Source organism: Papio anubis, chromosome 15, assembly GCF_008728515.1.
Source record: "Papio anubis isolate 15944 chromosome 15, Panubis1.0, whole genome shotgun sequence".
Taxonomy (NCBI): domain Eukaryota; kingdom Metazoa; phylum Chordata; class Mammalia; order Primates; family Cercopithecidae; genus Papio; species Papio anubis.
The window spans coordinates 90036572-90053059 of NC_044990.1; the positions used below are offsets into that span (position 1 = coordinate 90036572).

General features: G+C 50.5%; 1 protein-coding gene across 1 annotated transcript; it reads left to right on the forward strand.

The window, feature by feature from the left end:
• The first annotated feature begins 287 nt into the window (after window positions 1-287).
• SOX1 (SRY-box transcription factor 1) lies at window positions 288-4256 on the forward strand. The gene has a single exon (XM_021929811.2). It carries the CDS (start codon window positions 1034-1036, stop codon window positions 2204-2206), a length of 1173 nt encoding a protein of 390 aa, XP_021785503.2. The 5' UTR covers window positions 288-1033; the 3' UTR covers window positions 2207-4256.
• The last annotated feature ends 12232 nt before the right edge of the window (window positions 4257-16488 follow it).

The following is a 16488-nucleotide window of genomic DNA, read 5'->3' on the forward strand; positions in this document are numbered from 1 at the left end:
AGGAGGGCGAGCTTGGGGTTCGCCGCCGCCGCCGCCGCCGCCGCCGCGCGCGCGCTCAGGAAGCGGTGTGGCTGTCACCCCCTCCCGGGCTTCCTCCCCCCTCCTTCCTGCTTTGCTCCCCCTCCTTCCTCCCCTCCTCCCCGCTCCGCCGCCCGCGCCCAGTGTATCTACTCCCTCCCCACGTCACTCGCCAGCGCGCCATGCAAATCACCGCCGCCGCCGGCTCCCATTGGCCACGGCGCGCTCATTTAATGGCAGCCCGGGCCCGGCGTATGGCTGCTGGGCCCCGCGCGCCGCCGGCCCCGCGTGCGCCTCCGCTCCGAGCGCACGGCCCCGGGCAGGCAGCCGGCAGCCCATCCCGGGCTCGGCGGCCCCGGCTCTCCGGCCCTCTCCACGAGCCCGCGCTCCTCCTGCTGTCCCCGGGCCCCTCCCTGGCTGCACCGTAATCGCCCCCTCCGGGCCCCCCTGGGCCTCCCCCCCCCCCCCACCGGAGCCTGGCTCCCCCCGGGCACCTGGGACCAGCACATGCCCAGCGCACGCGGCGCGCCGCCCTGCTAGAAGTTGCAGCCCCCGAGTTGGAGGCCGCTGAGGACCGAGCGCAGGAGGAAGGAGACAGCGCACGGCGGCGGCCCGCGAGGAGGAGACAGCACACCCCGGGCCGGGCCCAGCGCACTGCTCCCGGCCCCAAAAGCGGAGCCGCAACTTGGCCACGACTGCACCTGTTTGCACCGCTCCGCCAAGGGCGCCCGGGCTGCGGTGGCGGCGAAGACGGCGACCCGGACCGTCAGCCTCTTTGGCAAGTGATTTGTGCATCAGGAGAAACTTTCCACCTGCGAGCCGAACCGGCGCCGAGTGCGTGTGTTTCTGCCTCTTTTTGTTGTGGTTGCCTCCACCCCTCCCCATTCTTCTCTCCGCTAGGACACCCCCGCCCCCGTCTCGCTCCGTCTGAACTCCTCTCTGTCTCCCCCCAACCCCGACCGTCTATGCTCCAGGCCCTCTCCTCGCGGTGCCGGTGAACCCACCAGCCGCCCCGATGTACAGCATGATGATGGAGACCGACCTGCACTCGCCCGGCGGCGCCCAGGCCCCCACGAACCTCTCGGGCCCCGCCGGGGCGGGCGGCGGCGGCGGCGGGGGCGGAGGCGGGGGCGGCGGCGGCGGGGGCGCCAAGGCCAACCAGGATCGGGTCAAGCGGCCCATGAATGCCTTCATGGTGTGGTCCCGCGGGCAGCGGCGCAAGATGGCCCAGGAGAACCCCAAGATGCACAACTCGGAGATCAGCAAACGCCTGGGGGCCGAGTGGAAGGTCATGTCCGAGGCCGAGAAGCGGCCGTTCATCGACGAGGCCAAGCGGCTGCGCGCGCTGCACATGAAGGAGCACCCGGATTACAAGTACCGGCCGCGCCGCAAGACCAAGACGCTGCTCAAGAAGGACAAGTACTCGTTGGCCGGCGGGCTCCTGGCGGCCGGCGCGGGCGGTGGCGGCGCGGCCGTGGCCATGGGCGTGGGCGTGGGCGCGGCGACCGTGGGCCAGCGCCTGGAGAGCCCGGGCGGCGCGGCGGGCGGCGGCTACGCGCACGTCAACGGCTGGGCCAACGGCGCCTACCCCGGCTCGGTGGCTGCGGCGGCGGCGGCCGCGGCCATGATGCAGGAGGCGCAGCTGGCCTACGGGCAGCACCCGGGCGCGGGCGGCGCGCACCCGCACGCGCACCCCGCGCACCCGCATCCGCACCACCCGCACGCGCACCCGCACAACCCGCAGCCCATGCACCGCTACGACATGGGCGCGCTGCAGTACAGCCCCATTTCCAACTCGCAGGGCTACATGAGCGCGTCGCCCTCGGGCTACGGCGGCCTCCCCTACGGCGCCGCGGCCGCCGCCGCCGCCGCTGCGGGCGGGGCGCACCAGAACTCGGCCGTGGCGGCAGCGGCGGCGGCGGCGGCCGCGTCGTCGGGCGCCCTGGGCGCGCTGGGCTCTCTGGTCAAATCGGAGCCTAGCGGCAGCCCGCCCGCCCCAGCGCACTCGCGGGCGCCGTGCCCCGGGGACCTGCGCGAGATGATCAGCATGTACTTGCCCGCCGGCGAGGGGGGCGACCCGGCGGCGGCAGCGGCGGCCGCAGCGCAGAGCCGGCTGCACTCGCTGCCGCAGCACTACCAGGGCGCGGGCGCGGGCGTGAATGGTACGGTGCCCCTGACGCACATCTAGCGCCTTCGCGACGCCGGGGACTCTGCGGCGGCGACCCACGAGCTTGCGGCCTGCGGCCGGCTCCCGCCCCGCCCCGGCGCGGCCTGGCTTTTGTACAGACGTTTCCATGTTCTTGTCAAAAGGAAAACACTGGAGACGAACGCCGGGTGACGCGTGTCCCCCACTCACATTCCCAGGAGCCCCTGGAGACCCCCGGGCGCTGACACCAGACTTGCGTTTTAGACTGAACTTCAGTGTTTTCTTGAGACTTTTTGTACAGTATTTATCACCTACGGAGGAGGCGGAAAGCGTTTTCTTTGCTCGAGGGGACAAAAAAGTCAAAACGAGGCGAGAGGCGAAGCCCACTTTTGTATACCGGCCGGCGCGCTCACTTTCCCCTGCGTTGCTTCCGGACGGCGCCAACCGCCCGAGCCCAAGTGACGCGGAGCTCGTCGCGTTTGTTATAAATGTAGTAAGGCAGGTCCAACCACTTACAAGTTTTTTGTAGTTGTTATCGCTCTTTTGGGTTGGTTTGTTAATTTATACAAAGAGATTACCACCACCACCCCCTCCTTCAGACGGCGGAGTTATATTCTGGGTTTTGTAAAACTTTCTGTATCTGAGCATTTCCATTTTTTTTTTTAATTTTGTATTATTTCTTGTAAATGCATTGTGAAAATTTTATTTTCGGCGTTGTGATGCGGGGAGGAGAATTCAGATTATGTACATAGTTTCCTAAAAAGCCTTTCTTCTTAAAACGAAAAAAGACCCCCCACCCAAAATGTTTTGCGTAAACAAATTTAAGAGACAGAGCCCATTTTCCCCATAAATTTGAAACATGCTATTTTTATGTGCATGTTTTATGAGTTCAAAATGCAATGAGGAAATCTGAAAGGGAAATTATCTGTATGAACTAAAAGTAAGGGAGCCCCGGGGAATGGGAGGACAGGATTTTCAAGGAACCTTTTTCAATGGAAGAGAAGGAAGTTAAAACCTATAGGTTATTTTGTAGAGCTGAAGTGTTAATACGGGCCGAGAAATAAAAGTATCTTTTGCTCCGGCTGTTTCACTGCGGGCGGCTGGGGCTGCTGAGCTACCTTGCTGCAAGCGGGACGCCTTCCACCTGGCTGGGCGTCTGCGCCACTTTGGTCCCGAGGAGGGAGGAGGAAGAGAAGACCCCAGTGGCGGGACCCGGGACCAGGCCATGGATGAGGGACAAAGACCAGGGCAGGTCACGGGTTTCCCAATTCCCCAGCAATAAAGATTTCGAGCAGAATTTATCTAAATGTGTTTCAAGGAAACACAATCGCTGAACCAAAACGTACTGCAGCCGAGCCCCCCTCCGTCCATCCTCTGCCCCTCCCTCTGGTTTCTTTCTCTTGGGAAAACGGGCAAAATAATTGTGCTGGATTCTCACACACAGAGAGAAATATCAACCATCACCCTCCCCCGCGTGAACTGGGATGCAAATTGCTAGCCGATGTGAACGCAAAATGCCTTGTTCATTATTCCTGACGAGATCTTGAGGTTGTTTGATGCTTTAAATTTTTTAATTATATTATTTTCTAGGTGTTTATTGGTACATTGCAGTTTTTTTTTCTGAAATTTAAAGTTTTCTGTAAAACTTTGTCTTCAAGTAATCTGACAGCATTAAATATTGCATTTAAAAATTATACTGTAGCAAATACATTTAAAAATTAATCACAACATTAAGATGAAATTATATTTTTAGGAAAAAAAAAAACACTTTAAGCCCAGATGGAAATACGTTGATTTCAGCAGCCTTAGGCTTCCCCCTCATTTTCTCAACACCTTTCCTTGTCCTGGAGTGAGTATGGACTGTCTGTCCAAAAGTGAACCTATACTATAAGTTTAATGAAAACCGAATTCAGCCTGCTTTCGAGAATAGCTTTAAGTATAATGCTAATCTGACTATTGACATGTGTAATTTTGGGGAGTCATTTTGATAATTTTGCTTAAACCACTCATTCGTTAAAGTGATTACAAAAAAGTTCAAGAATGATGTCCACTGCTTTCTAACAAGATAATAAAACCCCCCTCTTTCCTTTTTCTTTATTTTTATTTCTTTTAACTATTTGATCCTTTATGAAGCAGTTGTTTCTGGAAGTGTCTGTGTGCCCATGGATGGCTGAGCACCACTACGACTTAGTCTGGGATAAGGGCCTCCCCAAGCCCCTCGGGGAGATGATTTGGGAAATTCTAATCATCTTGTTCTGTTAACTCACTGGAACCTTGAGGGCCCAATGGGACTTTGAGGGTTTTCTCTGAAATATACAGACTTGAAGGACTCTCTCTGAGGTTCTTCTGACTGACGTCCACTCTCAGTCTGGCCCCTGTGCTCCCCTGTGTGTACCCTGGAGTTTCTGTGTCCAATTATTGGCATGTAGGTCTTGGCTCAAGATTAGGATGCGGGCCCCACTCTTCAGGTACAGGCTATGAAAAGTTGAGTTAGTGCGCCCGGGACGCCAGGCAAGCCGCCTGTTGTCTCCCTGGAGGATGCTCTTACCGTGTGGCATTTTATTGCAGGTGATTGGTACACAGTCAGATGAAATAGCCAATGCCAGGTGCTCCAACCACCTTATTTCCTTGTTTTGTTGATTAGAACAACGCGGAAAAAAGCAAATATAAATTTTTTAATGACTCCATTTAAAAATATCACAGGGTGGGGGGCAAAGAAATTAGCTGAGATTCATTTCAGGATTGAGATTCTATCCCCCCTTCCCCGCCCCCAGCAGTGTCTCTCCAATTCAAATCAGTGGAGAAAAGATTACAGTAGGCCCTGAGCCGACTGTGAATTCGGTGCTTGGCCAAGGTAACACTCATCGTATTAACGGAGTGAAATACTATATGATGATAGTTATTATATTATACGACGACTTCATTCACTTCCCAAATCACAGGGTGGTGCTTCTGTTGCTTAGTCCAATTATGTTTGCAACCCGTGTAGGGAACGCAGACAGGAGTCTTTGAGGCCTGGTGCAAAGTTTGCATCAGTTTGTGCGGGGGCGACGGTGTGACTTCGTAAATCTGCCATTGCGCTCGGGTCCTGCCCTTCAAACTGAGGGTAGGAGAGTTTACTTGAGGGTTTTTTTGTTTTGTTTTGTTTGGGCCTTGTTTTTCAACTCACCCGCCCCTTTGTTGTTGAGATTTTGACGTCCCCTTCCCCGGAGAAACCCATCCGTACTAGATGGATTAGTTTTAAAGAAGACACAGCGTGATCTGCAGATGCGCGTCGGGAGCGTGACTGATAGGTCTATTAAAATCACGCGTGTGGGAGAACGGCACTCATGCTCCCGCGTTTCATTCCCTCGGCAAAGACTGGGCACTGCAGATTTCTGTCTCCGGAAAATTCCAGTTAATTCAAGAAATCCATCCCGGGACGTGTGCCCCCGAAGGCGCACTCCAGGCCGGCCGGGGCTCCAGCGCCCCCTCGACCCCGTCTGCCTCCGGCCGACTCCCGCCCCCGCCCCATCCACACTCGGCCTGAGCCCAGGGGCAGCGGCTCCGGAGGCTTGGCGGCAGAATTTAACCCCAGGGCTGAGTCCTTCCTTGGAAACGTCAAGTGAAAAGCAGACTTGGCCTTGGCGAGGCTCTTTCCAGCGTGACTATCTGGCGAGACTGAAAGGCCAGGCCAGATGGGGAGGAGTGAGCGGGGTGCGGGCCCCGTGGCAGGGACTGGGGGACCGGGTGCCCCCCGAATCCTGCGGGGTGGGGCAGCGTCAGGACCGAGCGATGGCCGGCGGGGGGGCTTGCGTGGAGGCCCAGGCCGGGAGGTGGGGACGCAGGGATCCCCTCACCCAGTCCTCTGCTCCCGCCCCAGCCGGGCTTTGGGACCACCTCCCCTGGCCTGAGGGCGAGCTCTCCTCTCGCTTCCTCCCCGCCTCCCCAGTACTTCCCTCCCTCTCTCTCTCCTCCCTCCCCGGCCCTTCCTCTCCAGCTGCGCGCCCGCCAGGACCACGCTCCTCCCGCCCCCGGGAGCCGATTGGCGTCGGCTGCTGGTCCCGACGTGTCCCCTCCGGGCGGGGGTGGCCGGGCCTCCTCGGGACCTCGGGCCTCCCGGGCGTACCCCCCTGCCTGCGCCTCTCCAAGTCGCCCTTTCTCGGGCCCTGCCCGCGGCTGAGCCCCGCACACCGCGCCGCTGTCCTTCGGGTCCGGGCACACTGCGTTCCCTCCCCGCCCCCGCCATCCACTCCCACTGCCTCTCCAGTCCCTGCGCCGTCTCCACCGCCCTTTGACTCCCGCACCGAGCTGTGTCTCCGCCGCCGGCCTCTCTCAGCGCGGCCCGGCCTCCTCTTTGTCTTTGAAGCTCCCCCGCCGAGGCCCGCGCGCGGCTCCACTCTCCGTCCCTCTCCGGCCCCTGGGCGCCCAGTCGGAGGCTCGGGGCCGGATGGGGCAGGAGTCTGGGGGCGGCCTGCGCTCCCCCTACTAATCCCCTCATTGCCTCGGCCGCGTCCCCGCAGGCTCCGGGCCGGAGGGCGCAGGGGTCCCCGGGCGCCCTGGGAGCCCATCTCCCTCCGGCCCGCGCCGGTGTCAGCCGCCGGCGGGGGGCGGGTGGAGATTAAGATGAGTGATGCGAGGGATGGGGCCGAGGGTTTTGTGTAGAAGGAGAGCAGGATTAGTGGAGAGAAAGTGCTGACCCGGGGTCGGCCGCAAGTCAAACCCTTTTACACTCAGCCGGCGGAACGAGCACGTCTCGGGCCGGACGGCAACAAGTGGGCGCGGAGGGAGGGGGAGGAGAGGCCGGGTACCGGCCGAGTCCGGGGTGAGAGCGGGGAGGGGGAGGGGACACGGCCACAGCGCCCCAGGCCCGCAGCGTCCTCGGGGACGGACGCCGAGGGGGACACCGAGGGGGGCGCGCACCAGCTAGCCGGGCGCGGACTGGGGCCTGCAGGGCGTGACTGGCTGCCCCCAGGACTCCATCTCCTTCAGAAACACCTGCCTTTTCCATTTCCCGGGGTCGCTTCGGCTGCTCCTCTGGAGGGAAGACTGGGGAGAAAGCTGCCTGCGCTCTCTGCCCCAGAGGCTCTGATTTAGAAACTGTTTCTTAATTTCCATAAGAAACAAAAAATCACAGGAAGGCCTGGCTCCTCTCCCGGACCTGCGTCCCCAGGCTCTCCAGGAATCTTCGCCTTATCCGAGCTTCTTCGCAGCCCTGGATCTATTTCTGGGGGGCGTGTGTGACGCAGAATCGGGGTATAAAATATCAATGCTGTTTGTCACTACACCGCCTTCTCCACCCGGCGGTGCGCGCGGTGTTTTTCATCGCAGAGGGAAAGCCGCGGCTCCCCGGGAAAGGAGTGAAAACCGAGAGTGGGTGAAGAGGGGAGGGAGGTCAGGGGGCAAGGGAAGAAAGCAGATGAATGAATCTTCCTTAGCAGCCAAGCTGGAAATTTGTGCTGAAAGTACAACAGCAAGAGTTTTCACATGAAAAACGCATGAAGAACCCAAGCAAGTGATAGATCCAAAGACAGAAAATGATCCTCTATTTTGATAGTAAAAATAAAAAGAACAGAATTGACGTATTTTCGTCTAAATTACTTTTTATCCGCCGATATGAAACACCAACACTCAAACAAAAACAAAGAACAACGCAATTTTTAAAAACAGCACAAAACAAGCAGCTCTGAGTGAATGACCTGTCCACAGCTTACCCTGGGTGACATGGGGGCACTGTGGTGGAAAATGGGTTCTGAGTTCAAAATCAAGCCACAGAATGCCGCCTGGCAAGTTGCTAAGCGTGACTTGTGGGGAAATTGTGTCTGCGGCAGAAACGCTGGACCTTGTGAGTAATTCCCAATGCCCCCTAGGCAGCTGGCGAGGCTGTAATTGCCCTCGGCCACTTCAGAGCAACCATGTGGGTGCATTAAAGACGTTGTTTGTGGAGAGCAGCAGGTCATCACATGCAAAGCCTTGAAATAGTCAGCCAGTCAAATCAGTGGAAAAAATCCGCTTTTGTTAGATTTTGCAGTTTCAGGAATTAGGCATTCACTGCAGAGCTGCAGTTTTGAGAAATTGCAATGTCAGGCATGTTCCCAATGGGGAAATATTGTGAGTGTGGAGGAACGTGAGATGGGGTTTGACAATGGGGAAACTGACAAGAGTCATCACCCAGACATTGTTTTCTCTCTGAGCACCCCGGAAATGCTAACGAGAGATGATATTTAGTGGCAGCAGTAGCACTCTGTGCTAGTCCTATGCACTGGTAAGACAGAGTCTTAGGCGGCTAAGGAACTGACCTGGGATTTCACAGGATGGGTCCCTGGAATTTGCAGGGCAGAGGTGCCTTCTAGCTACCTAAAACCTATAAACGGTAGACTTGTGGTGTCAAGATCAACCTGAAAAAATTCAAAGCAGAGGCCAAGTTATCATTTTCGTTCTAAGTAGCAGAATAGAAGGAAAGCCAGGTGAGCAATATTTTAACCTCAGAAAGGATTTAGCAACCTCATGCTTTAGGTAATTCAAACTCTAGTGGGACATTTCAGTAAGTGGAAAAGCCTGAACTTCAGCGGTGAGAGTATCCAGGTAGAGGGAGAAGTAGAAGCCAGCTGGTTATGTTAGAATTGAACTGAAGAATGAAGTTTATCCTTGTAAAAACTGGCCGTTTTCACCGTGTCATTATGCAGGTCACAGATTAGCTCTGTGACCTTGGGCAAATGTCCTTACCTCTGAGTCCATTTCCTCAGATGTAAAACAGAAATACAAAACCAGCCTCACAAGGACACATCATCTAAGGTGTATGCAGTGCCCAGCAAAAAGGAAGCACTCAATCCAGAATCATCTGGAGTGCAAGCCCGTGTGAACTCAGGGCACATCCAATGGACAATTGGGACATTAAGTGCCAGATCTGGTCTCGGCAGGAAACAATGGAAATGATACAAACCACAGTCTTCCCACGTATTCATATTAATAGTGATTTCTCTTTAAAGTTGCTTGACAGTTATGACATTCGTTCTTTCATCTGTTCAACAAGCGTTTATTACAAGTTTGTTATGTGTTCAAGTTGAGTAAGAACACATGCTATGTGTCCAGCCTGTGTCTGGGTGCTAAGGATGCAAAGATCACCCCGACAGGGCTCGTCATCTGGTGGGTGAGAACGATGAGCGCACAGGCAAGTATGATGTCGAGGGTTACGGGTGTGTGACACAGGCCTACACCAGATGCTCAGGTAGGGTGCTCTTGCCCAGTGTGTGAGAACCAGGGAAGGTTATGCAGAGGAGGCAAACCCACAGTGGAGCCTGTGACTTCCTGGTGCTCTAATAAATATTCCCTCAGGTGGCCTTCCCGTGAGATGTGCATGTTGGATGTACTTTATCGATAGATACCGATTGCAGTATAAATTTGAACAGCGTATATGTGATAGCTGCTTCGTTTTTTAATGAATGATTGCTTCGGATTGGTCTTGGTGGTCAAAGATTGAAACTTAGAGGTTTACAAGGGCAATGGTCTTTCAACATCAAGGTGCATGGGATCACTGGGAGAGCTGGCTCCAAATTCAGATTCTCAGACCCAGTGCTGCTGGTAGGCTGCTTCTGGGGCTCCAGTGGGCCTTAAGGATCTGCCCTTTCTTAGGCACACCTGGGGGAGATTTTGAGGCCAGTCCTGAATGACACTTGGGAAACCTGTGTTAGGAGATGGGCCTTTTTTTTTTAAATGGTAAGTAGCTACTAAAGCTGGATCATTTAAATTTGAGTAGCTATTTATTATTTATAAAGTGCTCTTACTTAATTGTTCCATTGAGATGATTTTTGAAAAAATTAAATTAGTGGAAGAAGAAAAAAAATTTTGAGCTGAATTATCAGAAATCTTCCTAATATAAAAGACTGATGTACTGATTTTATTTCCATTTTCCTATGCGTTGTGTTAGCTGCCTGTCAATACATCCTGACTCTCCTGAAGTGCAGTCAGTGTGGAACACAGGAAGCATACACCACACATGGTCTTTGATTTAAAGAAAGGTTGATTAAAAGGAATAAACGAAGTCGTATACTGTGTCTTATCAATTTCTAATTGTAACAAACTAATTTGTATGTAAGTAGACTGGCTCCGTGCAATCCTTATGAATACAATATGGTCCAAAACACTCATGTTATTGAGCATTATTTTAAGGACCTTTGAAACATCAGAGAAGGGCCATGTAATAGTGCCACAACAGAGTTGAATTGCTTCTGTCCAGTAGATCATAACTACAATAATAGTGATGATATGCTATGTGGCTACTGAATGTAGCTACTGAATTTCTCGATAGTATCATCTGTAAAATGGGAAGATCTTGTTAGAAAGGCTTGATAGAATAAGTGCTTTAAACTTCTTTGAGAGGAAGGGGTTATGCAAATAGAAGGGGCAAAACAGAATAAATTATAGTGTGTCAACAGTACTTTATCTATAAAGCATTACCATACTGCTGCTCATAATGAAGAGAACATTCATTATATTTATAGATACAGATACAGATTAGGGGATGGTTGTGGAAGAACTCATTCTCTGTTTGAATAGCATGTAAAAAAATAAATAAGAGAATTTTTGAAAATTTTTTAAATTTAAAATGTTTATTTAGAAAAGTTATATATTTTGCTTTTCAAACTGAGAATAATGCTTTAAATATGTTCTTAATATTAAAATACTATGAAATCTGGATAACAAACTAAGTTATTTACTTACTTGGGAATTATATAAAATTATTGAAATATTTTAAACAACACTTTATTATTTGAAAATGAATATATCACCTGTAGCATTTGCAGAAAAATAAAATTATATTTAAAATCACAGCTCAAATTAAATCATGCAATTGCATTAAGATATAATAAAAGCAAAATAGATCATTTTAAATCAATCTATAAACTGAAAGCTCAGTACCAATTTGAATAACATGTTTTTACTTAATTTGAGCCAATTCTGATGATATTAAATTAGGTTTGAGAAAAATAGAACATGTGCAATAACATTTTAAGGTAATTTCATCACTTGTGAATTTTTTTCAAAACTTAACCAAAGAAGGGCCAAGGTCCCAAGTTTGCCCCTGCAGCCCCCGCGAAAGGGAGTCCTCAGCTGGGTGAGTGAAGCCTGACCTCCCTGGAATGTGTCCTGAGGAAGCGGGGATCCTGGGAAGAGGGCCCGTGGAGGCAGGTGCACCCGTCATCGCCTGGCCTCCCCGAGCACAGCAGTTGTGTCTGGCTAGACGTTTAAAGTTTTTATTTCCAGAATTGGCACAGTCCTGGGCACACAGCAGAGGGGCAATAAATATTTACTGAGTTGAATTCAGTACAGCAGGGCAGACGCAAGGATCAGCACAGGGAAAGGCCGGCCCGTGTCGGCCCAGGGAGTCCCTCTGTCCCTGTGGACATGGGGCCACCCGTCCTCATGGTGGGGCCGTGCACCCCAAAGGCTCTGTCACAGAACACCAGGAACGTCAGTCATTGCCCAGCTGAGCTGCTGCTGTGGTTATTAAGAAGACAGAAAGCACAGTCCAGCGCCCAGAGATGAGGTGCTGGAAAAGGCGGGGAGATGAGCAGTCTGCTTCTGCTGCATGGCGGGGCGTGGGCCCCTCCGCAGGTGCAGGAGAGCTGGGGAGGGTGCAGGAGCTTCTGGGGGAGGAAGCCACGCGGGTGTCTGTGTGGGGTCAACACTGGACCCGGGACCGTGGGCCAGGGAACCCACTTTCCAGCCCTGAATTCCCCGGGACCTGCTGCGTAATTCCGCACGTAGTTTGGTGCAAGGAATGCTTGTAGGTTGTGCTGTTGTGTTGTACTGTGCTGTGCTGTTTTGTTATATTGTATTGTTACACTATGTTGTGTTGTACTGTGCTGTGTTGTATTGTGTTATGCTGTTTGGTTCAGTTGCATTGTTTTGTGTTGTGCTGTATTGTGCTGTGTGCTATGTGTTGTGTTGTACTGTGTGTTGGGCTGTGCTGTGTGTTGTGCTGTGCTGTGTGTTATATTGTGCTGTGCTGTGTTGTGATGTGTGCTATGTGTTGTGTTGTACTATGTGTTGTGTATTGTGCTGTGCTGTGAGTTGTGCTGTGTGCTATGTGTTGTGTTGTACTATGTGTTGTGCTGTGTGTTGTGCTGTGTTGGGTCCTATTATATTAAGATAAGGTGCAGGGGGCTGGTTCAGGCACATGGAAAGAGCAGGCCAGGCAGGGAAGCCCCACTCCCTGCCCCAGACTGAAACCGGAACTGTCAGGGACCCTGCTGGGTCACACTTCGGCTTTGTCCTGGAGCCATCAGGAGGCCTCTGTGGGGCACACTGTGAGACAGGATCTTGATGTGGAGATAGGCCCACAGCTGGCCCCGCCCACTGTGCCTCCGGGGCTGGGTTACGGTTCCACTTTTTGCCAACCCTTGCTACAGCGTGGATTTGACTGTGTTACTTGCTTGGCTCTTTGAAATATACAAAACTAGGAATTTATTTTTGATCATCAGAATGATTGATGTCAGCACAGTGCAAAAGAAGCAAAAATAGATAATTTTATATCAATTATGTCACCCTTCCCCAGTGACAGGGTGGTGCCTCGGGACTCACCCCAACCTGGTCCCCGATGGCTGTGGTTTCTCAAACTGTGAGCCAAGGGACCCCAGAGCTCCACAGGCTCAGGACAGCTTTAAATTCTGAGGGAAACGGCAATGCTGGCTACTTCCCAGGCCCGGTGAGCTAGCCGGAGGCAGCTTTAGACTCCTAGGGTGAACTTGCAGCTACACTCTTCTGGTTGACATCACATCTTTGTGAAAGTGGGTTCTTGGCAGTTGCTGTGTCAAAAGCAATTCCTGTGGGAAAAGTGGTGCAGACCAGGAAATGCAGGGTTGGGCGGAACCAGAGGCAAGGCTGGAGAGGCTATGCAGCTCAAGACAGGCACGTGCAGACCACCAGTACGCAAGGCTGGTGTGCAAGAAGTGAGGTGAAAATATTATTTTTTATTTCAATCTGTATGTGTCACTTTAAAAAATGGCTGCTACATTATTAGAACAGAAATATATATGAAGTTGTTTGAACTTAACTATTTAACAAACAGAATAGTTAGGCATTTCAGCTTGGGGCACTGCAAAAAATCCCTGGGGGTGCTAAGGGTGTTAAGAAAACTTATACTATTCAAATTGATATCGAACTTGTAGCCTACAGATTGATATAAAATTATCTATTTTTGCCTACATTGTGTGTTTATGCAGTTATACCATTTAATTGAAGCTGTGGTTTTAAATACAATTTTAGCTTTTGGCAAATAGTTGCTACAGGTGATGTGTTCATTTTTGAATAATAAAGCATTGGCTCAATTATTTTAAGAATTTTATGTAATTTTCCTTAGTGTGGATAATTTGCTTTGTTATCAGTATTTCATAGTCAGTATTTTAGAATTGAGACTACATTTCTAGTAGTATTCTCAGTTTAAAGGCTGAAATAAATTTTTTTTTTTAATGAGCGAGAAGGCTTTTACGTTAACATCTTACTCAGATTAACATAACCAAATTTAAATCTATGCAAGTCAGACAGAATTAGAGATGGCAGAATGCTAGCATGTGTGCGCTCACGTGCTGAGCAACTTCTAAAGCGTGTCCATCAGCTTGTCGCCTATTTCGGTCACAGATGCTCCTCATGCAGGGATTTCTACGAACTTTCTAAAGAAGATGCTTAGTCTAATAGTTTTGACCATCAGCAAAACTGCTCCAAGAGTTATCCTAGATTCTACCTTTCTATTTCATTTCATTAACTCTCCTAGAAACAATTCTGTTCCAGTTCATTCTTTCTTTCTTTTTGGGTTCAGAGTTTTCTTGTCTCTAAGTAAACCATCAGGTTACAGTGTTTGTGGTTCCGAATGTCACGGGCGGTTATGAGGGGCAGTTTAAGCGTGCCACCAGCAGCAAGACTGTGAATTATACATGATAGTGACAGAAGTGACCAGTCAAGTCCATGTGCAAATGTAGAAGCTTACAAAGGAGAGGGGTCAGTCCTAAGTGATCACTGGCACCCTGAAACCAAAACTTTTCATTTACCTTTCTATTTTTTTGAATAATTATTTTATCTTATATGTTCATCAAATATATACCTATCTGGGGAAAATGCTCCCTTTGAAAATGATAACTTTTGGTTATGCATGTTAAACTACTTGTTTCAAAACTAATTAATTTGTTTGTTTGTTTGTTTTGAGACAGGGTGTTGCTCTGTTGCTCAGGCTGGAGTACAGTGACACTGTCATTACTCACTGTGGCCTCCAGGGACCAAGTGGTCCTCCCACCTCAGCCTCCTGAGTAGCTGGGACCATAGGCACACACCAGCATGCCTGGCTAACTTAAAAAAAAAGGGGTTTTTTTGTTGTTGTTGGGTTGTTTGTTTGTTTTGTTTTGGTTTTTGGTTTTTGGTTTTTTGTAGAGACAAGGTCTCTCTATGTTGCCCAGGCTGGTCTTAAACTCCTGGGCTCAAGTGATCCCCCTGCCTCAGCCTCGCAGTGTGCTGAGATTACAGGCATGAGCCACTACACATGGCCAAAGGCATTCTATTATTCTACAATTTACTTTCTTATTTTTTTGTTGTTGAGTAAAATTAAGAAAGACTGAGGAAAATATGGGGCAGCAATGAGAGAAGGAAGTGAACAAGAGCAAGAAGGTTGTTTACATTTTGGCCAGTATTTCACTGGACCCCAATTTGAGCAAAAAATGAAAGACATCAGACTTCCTTACCTGTTGTCACCCATGCTCAGTGAAAAGGCATAAAAATAACCTTCAACAACCTTATGCCTATTGAAGTAAGAACCCTGTAGTGTAGTCATTTAACTGCATTTGTATTAGATGTGATTAAATATTTTGGTTGTATGTATTCACAATGACTGGACCTTAGAAATAAATAATTCAGGCCAAGAAATACATGGAACATTAAGGAAGTTATTAGGAGCAAGGAATTACCTACAAGCTAGAAGTAAATCCAAAGCAGCGTCAGAGGTGGGTCACATTGGAAAGACCAAATGTTAGAAAGACAAGGAGATTTTGGTGATGAGGCCACCCTATCCAGAGAGATGCTGCTGCAGGGTTGATCAGGGCTGCAAAGCATGGATCAAAGATGAAGAATAAGTATTAACAGCCTCTACTTATGCTTTCGAAGGATTATTTTAGGAGGATGAAGTTAGGAGAATTTTTAACCTTCCCGTGTGTACTAAATGGGACCTCACTGTGTTAGTTTCTGGGGGCTGCCATAACAGTACCACAAACTGGGTGGCTTAAAGAAAAGAAATGTATTCTTTCACAACTCTGTAGAGAAGTCCAAAATCAAGGTGTTGGCAGGGCTGGTTCCTTCTGAAGTTGTGAGGGGGTCAGTGCCAGGCTCCCTCCAGCTTACAGTGTTGCTGTCATCCTCGGCGTTCCCTGGTTTGGGGACACCTCACCCTGATTGCTGCCTTTACCCTCACGGGGCGTGCTCCCCAAGTGCATGGATGCCTGGTTCAAGTGCCCCTTCTTTCAAAGGACAGCAGGCGATGGATTAGGGCCCACTCTAATGACCTTGTCTTGACCTGTTCATCTGCAAATACCCTATTTCCAAATAAAGGCACATTCAAAGGGGCTAGGGGTTAGGACTTTCGCATTATTTGGGGAAACACCATTCAAGCCATAACGGGTGATGACTGGTAATGACACTAAGTTTTCTTGCCTAGTAAATAGTCTGCATTCTAAAGGCCTTGGTACTGCTTAAAAAAGAAGTAGTTTAGTGTTTCATGAGCTTTCGAATACCCTTGCTATCCCCTAGACCTGTTTGCACACAGGAGCTTTTAATACATATTCCTACCAACTGGTTACCCTCTCAATGACCTTGAATCTATCCTGAATTAATCACCTACATCATGGCACTGTAGAAGCCACAGCAGCCCAGAGGGGACTTGTTGTTGCCATGTTAAGACAGCACATAGTGGCCACACTAATGTGAATTCTACCCCAAACAACACGGTCCCTCCGTTACAGCAGAAAGGAAACTGAATAACTCCCAGATGCCACCTGGGAATTATTTTTATTGTTACTAAACCACCTTCATCCCTTCGGAAGAATGCAGCGCAATCACATGCAGTTCACATACATGATCTCATACTATCCCCACTACATCTCTGAGATGTATAGTTACTCCCCTTTTTGTAGAGTGAGGAGACTAACGGGGTCAAGCAATCTACCAAAGGGCATATTGTCAATGAACAGAAGATTCAGGATTAAAGCCCAGAGCTGACAGACTCTAATGCTAATGATATAATCCATATGAACATTTCTTTAGAAGGCAAACAGTATCATAGGCTCCCAAGGAAAACAGCAGACGCA